This window comes from Lasioglossum baleicum, chromosome 15, assembly GCF_051020765.1.
Source record: "Lasioglossum baleicum chromosome 15, iyLasBale1, whole genome shotgun sequence".
Taxonomy (NCBI): Eukaryota; Metazoa; Arthropoda; class Insecta; order Hymenoptera; family Halictidae; genus Lasioglossum; species Lasioglossum baleicum.
The window spans coordinates 10588463-10601484 of NC_134943.1; the positions used below are offsets into that span (position 1 = coordinate 10588463).

General features: G+C 47.4%; 4 protein-coding genes across 4 annotated transcripts; 2 read left to right on the forward strand and 2 right to left on the reverse strand.

Moving 5' to 3' along the window:
- Positions 1 to 370: 370 nt before the first annotated feature.
- LOC143216127 (uncharacterized) lies at positions 371 to 2671 on the forward strand. The gene is made up of 2 exons (XM_076438943.1): positions 371 to 509; positions 2052 to 2671. The coding sequence occupies exons 1-2, from the start codon at positions 371 to 373 to the stop codon at positions 2594 to 2596; spliced, it is 684 nt and encodes a 227-aa protein (XP_076295058.1). The 3' UTR covers positions 2597 to 2671.
- Positions 2672 to 4297: 1626 nt separating this feature from the next.
- LOC143216107 (uncharacterized) lies at positions 4298 to 7636 on the forward strand. Its single transcript, XM_076438894.1, has 12 exons — positions 4298 to 4512; positions 4576 to 4706; positions 4769 to 4903; positions 4974 to 5138; positions 5209 to 5297; positions 5361 to 5538; positions 5597 to 5846; positions 6165 to 6326; positions 6433 to 6587; positions 6767 to 7002; positions 7074 to 7272; positions 7380 to 7636. The coding sequence occupies exons 1-12, from the start codon at positions 4298 to 4300 to the stop codon at positions 7634 to 7636; spliced, it is 2172 nt and encodes a 723-aa protein (XP_076295009.1).
- Positions 7637 to 7748: 112 nt separating this feature from the next.
- On the reverse strand, positions 7749 to 9215 carry LOC143216134 (uncharacterized). Its single transcript, XM_076438954.1, has 5 exons — positions 9074 to 9215; positions 8945 to 8982; positions 8194 to 8376; positions 7951 to 8041; positions 7749 to 7866 (listed from the first exon to the last, which is right to left on the reverse strand). Exons 1-5 carry the CDS (start codon positions 9138 to 9140, stop codon positions 7814 to 7816), a joined length of 432 nt encoding a protein of 143 aa, XP_076295069.1. The 5' UTR covers positions 9141 to 9215; the 3' UTR covers positions 7749 to 7813.
- An 869-nt stretch (positions 9216 to 10084) lies between these two features.
- On the reverse strand, positions 10085 to 12959 carry Prel (preli-like). The gene is made up of 4 exons (XM_076438942.1): positions 12184 to 12959; positions 11899 to 12112; positions 11575 to 11823; positions 10085 to 11469 (listed from the first exon to the last, which is right to left on the reverse strand). Exons 1-4 carry the CDS (start codon positions 12273 to 12275, stop codon positions 11308 to 11310), a joined length of 717 nt encoding a protein of 238 aa, XP_076295057.1. The 5' UTR covers positions 12276 to 12959; the 3' UTR covers positions 10085 to 11307.
- Positions 12960 to 13022: the final 63 nt, after the last annotated feature.

A 13022-nucleotide genomic window follows, 5' to 3' on the forward strand; every position in this document is an offset into this window, starting at 1 on the left:
GCGTGAAAAAGTTGAGGAAAATCCAACCGATTTAGCCCGCGCGAATGCGATCACGAATGCGAACGCGATCGCGAACGCGGTCGCAAATTAGCATCGATAAGAACAAATGCGCAGATAGGACGAGCCACGCGAGTCGTTTCCAGCGTATCGTTTCGTGCCGCGCCGTGCCGTTTCGTACCGTGTAATGTTTTCTATCATGTTGTACCCCGCCCGCCGCACGAAACCGGGGTGGTGGAAGAGGGTAGAAAAACCGGGCCGTCGATCGGTAAGACCAAGACAAGTTCGCAACGATCGGCGATACCGCCACGCTTCGTTCGCTGCATTCGTTTGCTCGTCGCGCGTTTCTGAACCGAAATCCTAAATCGGAACGATGAACGATCTCCGAACGATCGTCGCGGTCGCGATCGCGATCGCCTTGTCCTTCCCGGATGGATCGTCGAAGGGCTGCGTCGCGCTCAGCGTAGCGAATGGCGAAACTGCCGCTACCGAGATTTCCGTTCCGACGGCAGGTAAGCTTCCGTCCTCTGACGGCAGGTACATTCCGCGACAAAACTATAAGACACCTGCGATTTTAACTAATATTTTATTAATACTAATTTCTTCGTAAAAGTTTTCGTTATTAATCCAAAGAGTCGACTAAAGTACATACATTTCTATAGTGGCAATGTTGTTGAATTAGATTGAAAAAAGTTTCATTAAAATTTCTAATTTTTGATAAAATAAGGTGCGACAAAACTACAAGACAATGTGTATTTTACGTAAGAAAAAGTCGGTGGAAGTTGATGAAAAATATTTTTTTCTATTTAGTAGCAATGTGTTGTGCCACCTTTATTTTTTATAGTTTCAATTGATCGTCGTGGTATCGATTTATATAAATTTTTTATTTGATCTTGACTTAACTTGGCCCATTTTCTTCAACTCGAGCTTTCAACTCTTTCACCGACGAAAACTGTTTCTGATTTCCATATATACAGCACGTGCTAAAATTCCTCAGATGTTTTCTATTATATTTAAATCTGGAGACCTCGCAGGCCATGGCAAAATTTGTATGTTACGGTCTTCAAAATATTTTTTTACACATATTTAATTGCATTCACGCTGGTGTGTTAATCAATTTTGCATCGGTTCTCTCGTTGTACCCTATTGCGGCCCATACCATGATGCCGCCTCCGCCCATTTGCCTCCTTGACAAATGCAATTCTTCCTTCCGCAAATCATGAAAATAATATGAACGACCATCCGGTCCGTCTAAATTGAACGTTTTTCATCTAAAGAAATAACTTTTCTCCACTTTTTTCCACTGGAGATGTCTCTCCGCAAAATCTTCCCTGGCTGCTTTGTGTCGATTCGTAAGTGGCGGTTTTTTATGCAATTTTCGTCTTTTTAAATGCTTGGCCCGTTTAATTTATCCGTTGCACATTACGAATATTGGTGTGAACGCCAGCTTGCGCTGCAATTTGCAGTGCTGTCAAGCTAGAATTCGACGCTACCCTCAGAATGGCTCGCCTTTGTCGCTCGGTTGTCGCTTTTAGACGTCCACCAGAATGTTTTTTCCATAATTCTCTCTACTTTTTAAATAATTGAGCACGGCACATCGACTTTGCCCAGCCACTCTTGAAATTTCTGAAATAGAAGTATTCTTTTCCTTTAAATTTACGATCACTCTTATTCCACTGTCTGTCAGCTATTTCCCACGCGGCATTGCAGTTATATTATGTAAGAACAAAATTACAAATGTTTAATTTTAACTAGACAATTACTTCTAATCCTGTGACTGCGATTAGAGTATAAGATGGACTGACGAAAAGCTACTGTCTTATAGTTTTGTCGCGACGAGAATAGCATATTTGCATACATTTCCCAAATTCTTGGAATTGTAGCTTTCGATATTTCGTAGAACTGTAGAATATACTTTTGTATAACGTAAACAATAACACTATGAATGAAGACGAAACTCGAGGCTTACATAGAATTTTCATCGAATGTCGCACATGTCTTATAGTTTTGTCGCGAAATGTAAGCTTCAAAGAATACAAGAGCGATACTTTCAGAAGTCGAGACGAGATACGACAACCCGTTGGAAGAAATGATCCTGCGCGCCATCACCATCGCACGGAGCATCCTCGTGAACACCGAGGTCCAGTTCGCACAGTACAAAGACAAAGTTCTATCGTTCCTCGCAGCTATCGAGGCTCCATTTGTACAACCAAGCACAAACAACGCGGCGGACGACACCAGCAGAAACAGACGGCGAAGATGGACCGACCCGCTGGCAGACCTATCCTTCGGCCTGTCCGAAGTCCCAAATCTGCTGGGAGACTTGGCGGTATCGATACCAACCGCCATCGTGCATCCGTTCGAATTCGCGACCAACCTGACGAGCGCCGTCGAAGGATTGGCCATTGACGGGGCTGAAACGGCCGCGCTCAGCGGTTTCAACTATCTCTGGAGATTTCTAACCACGCAAGGTCTGCCGTGGTTGCGCACCACCCTCGACAAGTTGGACCGAAACACCGCACTCCCTCCCAGCATTCACGATTTCATAAAAAGGTTCGACACCGCCTACGATGTTGTTAAAACGTTGGGTTTCATCTAATAGTACGCTACATTTGTACGCGGATCCTACAGTATCTGCTTCTTCGTGCGAAATAAAGTATCGTGCAAAGTCGAACACGCCTTTTGATCCATTCTGATCGGTGCGAATCGGGACCGGAAAACAGACGATCGCGAACGAAGCAACAAGATAAACAGATGGCGCAACGCGGACGGAGAAATCGGCCAGATTTTCGCGTCCCGGCGATGCGGGCGCGAGTATCGTTCCGCGACTGTTTCGACAATCGGAAATGATGCGGGTCGGTTCTGTTCTGGTTCTCGCGCAATCTTTCTTTCGTTCCGCCGGGACTGCCTCACGCTTCCGAATCGTTGAACCAATTTCCGAGTTTCGGGCAACGATCGAGCCGAATCGCGCGTCAGAATTCGCTGTCGTTACGTAAGCCGAAGGACGCTCGCGTCGCACCGTGACGTGTCATAGACAGAGTAGCAATTTGAGATCGCGATTTTGAACATTTTAGTTCGTTTTAGTAAATAAACGTGTACACGTGAACCGTGTAGTAAGGAATTGACACTAAACCTACCAACACCGGTTCCAGATTTTTTATTTTACTATTATTGAAATAATAAAAATGATTTCATAAGGAATGGTTGTATAGATATCTTTAGTAGAGCACGCATTACAACAGGAGTCGCACAAAGTCCAAATAAAATCAATCTTGCGATTTTTCTAAGGGAACATGTACCAGGAACATGTACCAGTTACTTTTAAGGCTCGGTAAGTTTAGTGTTAAATGGAAACGGATCCGTCTTCACGGATTCTCGACACGTTTCACGCGCCACGTGTACCCGAAATACGCGGGTATGAAAAATTGCACGGATGGAGATGCGTATTCATTTACTACACGTGAAATAGCGATGCTACTCTCCTTCCCATTCCCCGCTTCGCCGTCGATTCGCGTTTTATATCCGCGCATTGTAGCTCGCGATTCGTCATCGCACGTCCAACGGAAATAGGCGACGAGGCGCGATAACAATCGTTGAGCCGCGAGTATCGTTGCGTGTCACGCGTCCCGCCTCGCCCTTTGCCCGTCTCACTGTTCCATTTAGCGAGCACCGGGGCCAAGCCTTCGTCGATGTCTGCGAACGATTCGTCTCTCGTCGAAACCGAGAGCTCGACGACTCGTCCGAGATCCGTTCGCAGCATGCTCCCAATTACGCGCGACATCACGTTTACACGTTGTTACACCACGGTTCGACGATTGGCGAAACGCCGTGCGCGCGCGGCTGTGCTTATTCCCATTCGGTTTCGTTTTTGAGGATGCAGGTGAACGCGCGAGCCCATGCGGTTACATCCACGTTGCGCATCAGTCGTCGGTGCATTTGCGACGCGTCCGCACGATTTTCGTGTACCGAGTCGTTCCCACGATTAGTAAATCGCGTCGAACAACCGCACCGTCTTCGTCGTCAATATCGCTTTATTCTCGGCGAAACAACGCGACTCGCAAATAACGATTCAAAGTCTCGAATGTCAACTAGTTGCACGGTTTTTGCGCGGCGCTCGCGTACAGGTTCGGCGTGGTCCGCTTCGGTTACGTAAACGAGCAGGCGCGTAATCTATGCTGGCTCGCGATTCTTCGGCTAGCGGCAGGACAAACGACCAGGCGATCGGGAAAATCCTTGGCACAGTCTCGGCCGGCTCGACGAGCACGCGGCCGCGAGAGCAGACGAGCAGACTAAACCGAGCATGTCGATGATCGCGCGTCTCGTAGTCGCGATCTCGTTTTGCGGCACGGTCGCGACCACCAACGATCCCGACGAACGAGAATCGCGTGCGAGGACAATGTGCTCGGACATCGGTTGGGAAAAGATCGGAGGCGTGAAACCGGAATTGGTACATTCGCAGACGATGCTGTTCAGCGCGGTGAATTCGCACGGCATCACAAAGAGTTGCTTCGAGAGGTAGGCTGGGACCGGAGGAGCCGACAGGAATCGGTTTCGTGATCGTCGTTTCTCGGGTTGCAGGTGCTCGCGCTCCAACTGCACCGCGTTCGTCGTGGATTTTAGTAGGAGCGTTTGCTACGCCGTGGAAACGGAAAGCGACGATCTCGTGCCGGAAGCCGGCTCGACTTATTATCATCAAATCTGCGTGAAAGGTAGCCGAATCGAGAGTCCCACTGGAATCCCACCGGTTAAAAAACGTCATGCTTACGATCAGTTCCAGCCAGATGCAAGCGAGACAGACTCTGGCAAGTAGAGAGAACCGCGGGAGCGGTGTTCATCGATTCCGGCGGGTTCCACTTGTCTCGCTCGATCACCAGGAGTCAGTGCTACGAGATATGCGCGGAAACGGGTAAGCGCATAGAGTCGGTGTCCGAACGAACGAACCGATCCGATCGCCATATTGGACGTCTCGATCACAGGTAGAAGCTGCAAGTCGGCGCAATTTCGAACGAGCAAACCGCTCTCGGCCGAGAACGCGATCGGCCGATGTTCGTTGTCTCTGCTCGAGCGAGGTATCAGGCCGCAGGCCTACAGGGCTTCGATGTACAGGGACGAGTATCTTCGGGACCAGTGTCGAACCGTGTGTAAGTAAATCGAGATCGCGGAGAATCCGTTTGTCACGCTCCGCACTCCGCGTTTCTTGCCGATTTTCAGCGAAACGAGAATACTGTTCGTACGCAGAGTTTCGCAACGCGTCGCTGCCGTACTCGGACGTCGCTCTGACCAATGTCGACCAGAAGCAGGTAAGAACGAACTCGTGCCGCGTTTCCTCGTGTCTCCGAACGCTGTGATTTTCTCGAATTCAGTGCGAGCGAAGCTGCGACGCGAACGATCACGGTTTCTTCTGTCGGGGATACACGATGGACAATTCTTCCGGCGCGCCGATCTGTCTGTTGCACGCGGAGGACACCGTCGGTCTCGGCGTTAGTTCGTTGGTGCCCATGGCGAACGCGATTTACCGGGAACGAGAGCCTTGCCTGGATCGTAAGTACACCAATTCGAATGAGGCTACGATGGAAACCTGCTGCGGTCCATCTTTCAGTAAAGGTGCGATGCAACGAGACCGCGATGCGAGTCGAACTGAGCACCAGCGGCGGCTTCTTCGGGCGAATTTACGCGTCCGGCTTCGCGGAGAGCTGCGCGGTCCAAGGACGAGGCGCGAACCATACGGTATTGTCGTTGCCGTTGCCGTCTCTGCCGCCTCTAGCTTCCCTTCCTCGAGTGGAGCAATTTTCCAACGTGGCGCCGCGATGCGGACTCAACGTCGCGTTTTCCGTCGACGATCAGAATCGGTAAAAAGCAGAGGTCGCAGATTCGAACGTGTACTAACATACACATGTACGCGTGGCACGTGGACCGTGTAGTAAGGGATTAAGGGGTAGTCTAATTTCAGGCAGGCATTCTAATTTCTCCAAATTTTCTAGGGCTAGTTTAAATATATCAAGCCATCTCTTTGTTTATACTCTCCCTTTATTTATACACGGATTGACACCCAGATTCGTTTACTACACGCGTACACGTGTGTTCAATACGCGTGAAATATGGATCTCTGGTAAGCAGTGCTTCCAGCTGAACTCGCATCGCAACCGCTCGAAAACAATCTGTCGCAGGACGCGTCCACTCTTTTGGACAACGATCGTGGTGCAGTTCAATCCGATTGTTCAACGTCTGGGGGACCAAGCGGTTCGAGTCGGTTGTTCGTTGGACGATCGGGAACCCCCGGAACCGAGGAACGTTACCGTCCAATCGAGTTTCAGCTTTCTCGACCCGAAGTAAGACCATACCGATTCTACCAATCCGCGTTCTTTTCTTTTATTCTATTCTGCCCTGTGTTTTCCCTTCGTCTGACGCCTGGCGATTCGAATTTCGTGCATTTAGCGCAGGAGTACCGCCGATATCGTCGACGATAGTGAACGCATCGTCCCAACCGCCGTTGGTAACCATGAGGATTCTCGATGAAAATTTGAAAGACGCCGTCGTCACCCATCTAGGACAGAAACTGATTCTCAAGATCGAATTACACCCGGCGAACGGTAAGTGCGTCGCGGTTGTGATCGCTAGACTGCGGATCGTTATGCATTTATAGCGAAATTGTGAAATTTTTGAAGATCTCGTCTACTAAAATGAAACAACGTTCGAAAGATCCGCGGTCCGGTGATCACGATGCGTTTGGTCGATTCACTTTCTACGTTATCTCCGGTGTGTTCGCAAGGTCCTTACGACATCGAGGCCGGTCACCTAGTGGCGAGCAGCGCATCGGGCGACTCGTCTTTCCTGTTGCTAGACGTGCTCGGTTGCCCCACCGATCCGTCCACGTTCCCCGCTCTGTCTAAAGACCCCACCGATGGGAAATCGTTGATCGCGACCTTCGCCGCTTTTAAATTCCCCGACAGTCAGCTGGTTCGATTCAACGTGCTCGTTCGATTCTGCGCGGAAGAGTGTACGCCGGTGAGTAGTGGTTCTTTAGCAGTTTATCTCACGTCTTTCTTACGTCTAAGTGTTCCCGCGGTCGATTACAGACCAGGTGCAACGGCGATCAGCCCTCTTACGGCAGAAGGAAACGCGAGGAAACGAGAACGGACTCTGACCAGGCTGCTCCGGATGAACTTCCGCTTCAGCTCTCCATAATTGTTCAGAATCCCGTGGCGCCCACGCCGGACCGATTGTCCTCGAGGGAGAGAAACCCGTCCCCCGACACTGTCTTGCTCACGGCCGGAAGTAAGCGCGTTTCGCGTTCCGCGACGCCAGATGCAGAACGCAGAATACAGAACGCAACGCGTACCGCTACCGCCGCTTTATCATCGTCTCTCCTCCTCTGTTCCCAGACTCCGTAGACGGACTATTTTGCGTCGACGCGAGTCTCGCTCTCAGCCTCCTGATCTTTTGGCTGATCATTCAAATCGCGTTGATTCTCGCCTGCCTGATGACCGTCGCGCGATACAGACGAACGGCGATACGAGCGGAACAGGAAAGGATCAACGTGCTGACCAGGCATCTGTACGGCATTCACGGAGGAAACTATGAAATCGCGCGAAGAGTCAGGTGGGCCGATCGCAACACTTCGTCGTCGTCCATCGGCTGAAGGCTCGACAACTCGACCATAATTCTACCCGACACCGTTCGAACAAACTTTCTGCCTGCCCGCGCCTGATACAGCGGAATACTAGGATAACGAATAAACGCTTGACGATCCGTCCGCTTCGAAATCACATTTTTATTCGACAAACGATCCTTTGGTAGCGCAGCGATCCAACGATGATTAGCCTCTCCCGGTCGAAGTCTGACAAGGCCCGTAGTAGTTGATCCTCACGTCTACGAAACAGCAAAACGTTCCATCGATTAATTCTCAACCGACTACGAGATACGCGTCGTACCGTATCGTTCTCCATCACTCACCTTTACCGCACACCGCCGCGCAATTCAAGCGTCCTGGATTCTGGTAAAGGACGTTGTCGGACCCGCAAACTGGATTGTATTCGAATGTTGTCTAGAACACGAATCGTGTCTCGTTACTGCTCCGAGGAGCATCGCGTTGTCCGCGTGAACTTTCATCTCGGACGATAAACTCGACCCGACAAAACCGGTACGATAATCCTGACGACCTTGTCGCTGCGAACGCGAAGGAAACGTTGTACTCACCGAACATCTGTCGAGGCACGCGGTGTCGCCGCTGGCCGCTGTAGTAGTCGTGCTTGTCGTAGTAGTCGTGCTTGTCGTTGTCGTCGTCGGCCTCGTGGATCTCTCATTGCCAGAAACCGGCCCGTCGAACACGAAACCGTCCACCGCGAAAGAATTCGGAAGGTCCGCGGATTGGTCGTTGTTCTGCCGCAAAATAAACGACTATTGATCGCCGGAAGTGTCGACGAGTATGTAGATATACACTCCCGTCCATATAAGTCACTTATGGACACTTATTCAAACTTGGATGCAGACGATTTTTCATTTAAAACTGGTACTTACTAATTTTTTCTTATATTGTCTAATTTTAAAATATAAGTGGAGTAATCGTTTTCCAATCTGGCTTCTAGACCTGTCCATAATCACCCCACAATTTCTCAATCTCTATTTTCCAACATTTAGTAATTAATTTTGCATTCAATTATCGTATAATACATAGCTACACCTAATCAAATCAACCTGGAAGCTTGTATTCTTCAACCTTTTGCACTCGGAACAATATATATAAACATTTCTTCTGACCTAGAATATTTCCATTCCCTATGATTTTTTAAATTTTGTAGATATGAAATTGGTATAAAACCTCATACAATAGCTAAATGTTTAATAATTAATTAGACACCGACATATGTGTAATAATATGTGCTAATAAGTGTCCGATGATTTATGGACAGGAGTGTATCTGCGAGAATCCTTTCGGCAAACCACTTACCTGTGGGAACGCGACCAGACTTCCACTGAGCGCGGCAACTGCGTAAAAACGATTGTACGTGCGAGACGTTATGTTTACTCGGTAACGCGATAATTATCAGAAATGTTCGGAACACCTCCGCTTACTCACCCAACACTACGTAAAATATCCACATCCTGATCGATTTCGCGACTTTGTTTCTTCTGTTGCTCGACATATACCTATATCTATCGTTCTACCTGCAGCTTCCTCTTGCAGCTTCGTTTACCAGAGAGTTCCGTCCGCGAACGTGAAAAATTGACTGATCGAAAAACTCTATCCGCATTTGCTTTTATACATAGGTCAAGACGAACCGGGCAGGGGAATCCACGTATGAATCTCCGCCTCTACCGCATCAGAGAACTCGTCTGATCTCCCTGCATTTGGTCTCTGCCTCTCTCTCTCTTTTTTTCTCTATATTTTTCCGTGACCCCCCTCCCCCGTCGTAAGTCTGACTAAGTATAAAACAAAGACGAGAACTCGGAGAGACGTAAGAACAGCGAGACATGCTTGAACGTAAATAGGTGGAAATCCCACTTTCCTTGAGATTGCAGGATCAAGGTCCGTCCGCGCAGTTGAAGAATCGTGTTCGATCGACGCGTACGATTACTTCTAAAAAATTGCTCGTTCCCTCCGTTTACAACTCGTACGCACAATTGGACATAAAGTACCATCCTAGCAGCATTTATGGTCGGCGTTTTATGACCTTTTATGCAGTTGGGCCAGCGGTCAGGGCCAACGTCGCTATAATATAAACGGCCAACTGGGCCCACTAATATATTATCCTGATCTTCTCTTTTCTGGTTATTTTTCCACGATAAAAATTGGGGAAAAATAGGAAAACCTAAATTACCCACGTCTGATGCCCTACCATTGAATCTACAGAGGCGTCTTGCACGTAGGTGCCATAATCTGGCCTATTAGATACGCCAACAAATTGAAATCAAAATATCTAAAAAACAAAGGCTCATTCTGAAGAAACCCAAAAGGGTTTTCTCATATTACATGAGCAGTAATGAGCACTTGCTTTCCCCTTGGAACAATATCCCAACCATAAATGCTACTAGGGCAGCAAACGGAGATCGACGACGAAAGGACAACCGAAACAACAGTTTTTCGGATCCATGTACATGTAATTACAATTCTATATTTTAACAATTTCTCCGATCGGGTGACTCTTGCATCGTTCACGGACACAATACTGGCTAAAAATAGACATATTATTCCTATCGATTGGTGTGAATTCCTTACGTAGCTTCTGGCTCGTGGTTTGTACACGCTTCTACCGTACAAGCACAAAGACAGCGCGCGGACTACCGTATTTCGATCTAGGCGATACAATACGCTTGCACGCGCAAAATTGAACAAAACTGACCGTGGATGTGCGTCGAAATGAAATTTTCAAATCGTCGTTAAGTACGCAGCATCGAATACTGATGCGAATCATCGGGATCTCGATCGAGTCGGCTACCGTTGATTCCATCGTTCCGAAACAACGTAAAACACGCGAAAAATGTGGATAACTGTCGTGCCGGTCACGCGAGATACGCGAGATAGTACGGTTTATCGAAATATAACAACCGAACCCAATTACCCAATGCTCGTTTCACGAGAATCATGGTTTGTTCGAACGAATCGGATTCGTTCGAACAGCCTTGTCGAGAAAATCTCTCGCGCGATCTTTCAAAATATATTACAGGATGACGTACGTCGTTTGCATTTAATCGAACGAATACTTTTAAAGAACCATTTACAGATGCACCGGAATCGTGAACTTCCTTCTTAAAATGTTGTGTCGTTGCGACAATACCGTAACGGTACCGTGTTCGAACATTTTCATTCTGTTTTCGTAAAAAAGCATAATCTTGCGTTTCATAACGCGACACAGAACAAAACGATTAAACACGGATTGGCAGTTGAAAGGAATGATAGTGTAGCATAATGTGCAGCATTACCGTAGCAGAGTTGTTCGCGTGACAATTTTTCTGCGATTCTTGTGCAAGAACGATGCTTGTACGACGCTTCGAGTAGACGCTCGAACATGGGAAAATGATAACATTTAAATGTAAAACTAACTAATTCCCGCATTACCGATGTCAACCTCGATTTCACGCTATCCTCCGTGTGCTACGATTCCTACGGTAACGATCATAGTTTCGAAACATTCTACATTTTAGCCCCAGTCTCCGGAAGAAAAGAAAAACTGTCTACCGTTCGAAACTATCGGAAAACTGACGCGCGTCTCGAGACTGTCCTCCAGCGATTAACAATTTCTTTAGTCGACGACGAGATAGTACGAGTCGTTTTCATCGCGCCGTATCGTGCCGTGCCTGGCCGTTGTTCGTTTACGACTGCTGCGGTTGACAAGCGGCGTAGATCGGTCCAGCCTTCTTCTTCGCTAAATCGGTCGCCTTCTTCGCAACGTCTTTCACCTTCTCCGCTTTTCCTTGCAACGAATGCTGGAAATCTTCCGCCAGTCTAGATCTACTCGCAGTTCCATCGTCGAGCTAGTACAGAGCAATCGATTAAAATGTGTAACGCGCAGTAACGAGCATTCTTTGGGGACGCCCCGCCCGCTACTCTTCTCTCAAATCGCGTCAATGTCGACTCACTCGGTGAACGAAACCCATTTGAGAAAGGGTCGGATTCATATGCTGCGCCGTATGCGGATACATGTGTGCCAATACGTAGTTGAAACCCGCGTACATGTCGTTACAATTCTTTTTGAATTTGTCCAATCCAAACGTCTGTATAGCTCTGCCCAGTCCCATCACTTGACTGTCGATCCATGCCGATCTTTTCGCTACCGTCCAATTAGGGTTCTCTTCGCACACCTTGTAAACAACTTTCTCCACGACGCTCTGAAAAGCACGAATTACCATTAGTTTATTATACGCGTCAAGAAGGAAGAGAACAAGCGCGCTCGCTCGAATTACCATTATCTTCGTGTAGCCCAAATTTCTTGTGTATGTGGTAAAGGTCTTGGTTTTTAGATCCACCGTACTGTCCTCTACAATCTTTACCGTGTTTTTGCTAACGAATCTCTTTGCCCACTTGGGCACACTGTTGGTTTTCGTCAGCAATCTTTTTGTGTATAGAACTCCATTTTTGACTTCCCTCGATACGGTATCCTCCGTGAGGACATGAGTACTGTGGAAACAGATTGAACTTTATTTGCAAAACTATTCCTACACATAGAACGAAAGAAAAGCTTCGCATACCTGTTGGGATTTGGATATCTATGCCAAAATCCTTGCGCCACTTGATACCAATCAAATTGAAAGATTTTAGTATTCTCGTAACGCTTCACCATCCTTTTCAGATGCTAGAACCGTTCTACGAATAGAACCACTTTGTGAGGATGCACAGCCCTGGTTCTAAGAACACCGAATCGACCATAAGTACAGGCGTACTGCCTGTATCGTACTGATCGAATTAATTTCCGTGGTTCCCTCTGAAAGCAAGAAAAGACATTTGCATCGTTTGTCGTGTATACGTTTTCAAAAATTGATTTACAAAAAGTCTCTCTATGTACGTGTATATACTAAATACAATATGTAAATATGTATGTGCGCGTATACACAAATCTGTGTATATATATATGCATATATATACACGGGGACAGAAGCACCAGTTTTATGAATGATGCTAAATCTGTTTCTGCTATAAACACATGTATTCGACCATAACAATCGATCGAGTTGTAAAATTCAACGGAAACACTAGTGTCTTAGCTTGGTAAACTTGATAAATTACATAACCCTCATTCACGTTCGATAGCTGCGAATCGCTTGCCGCGTGAAATTATAAAACGAGAACGCGCGAATTGCGTTCGACGATGTTCGGAGAAATTTCGAGATGCAGTTGAATTACGCGCAAACAATAACCGACAAAAATTTCTCGGAAGAACTTGTCGGTGAACCCACTGCACGATCACGTAAGAGTTGGTAAGAGTCGCAAAACTCTACAAAAGCATCGTTTCGATCCAGTAATCTATACATATATGTATATTGTGTATGCACATGCACATAAGTATGTATTTGAACATTGAGTCCAATGG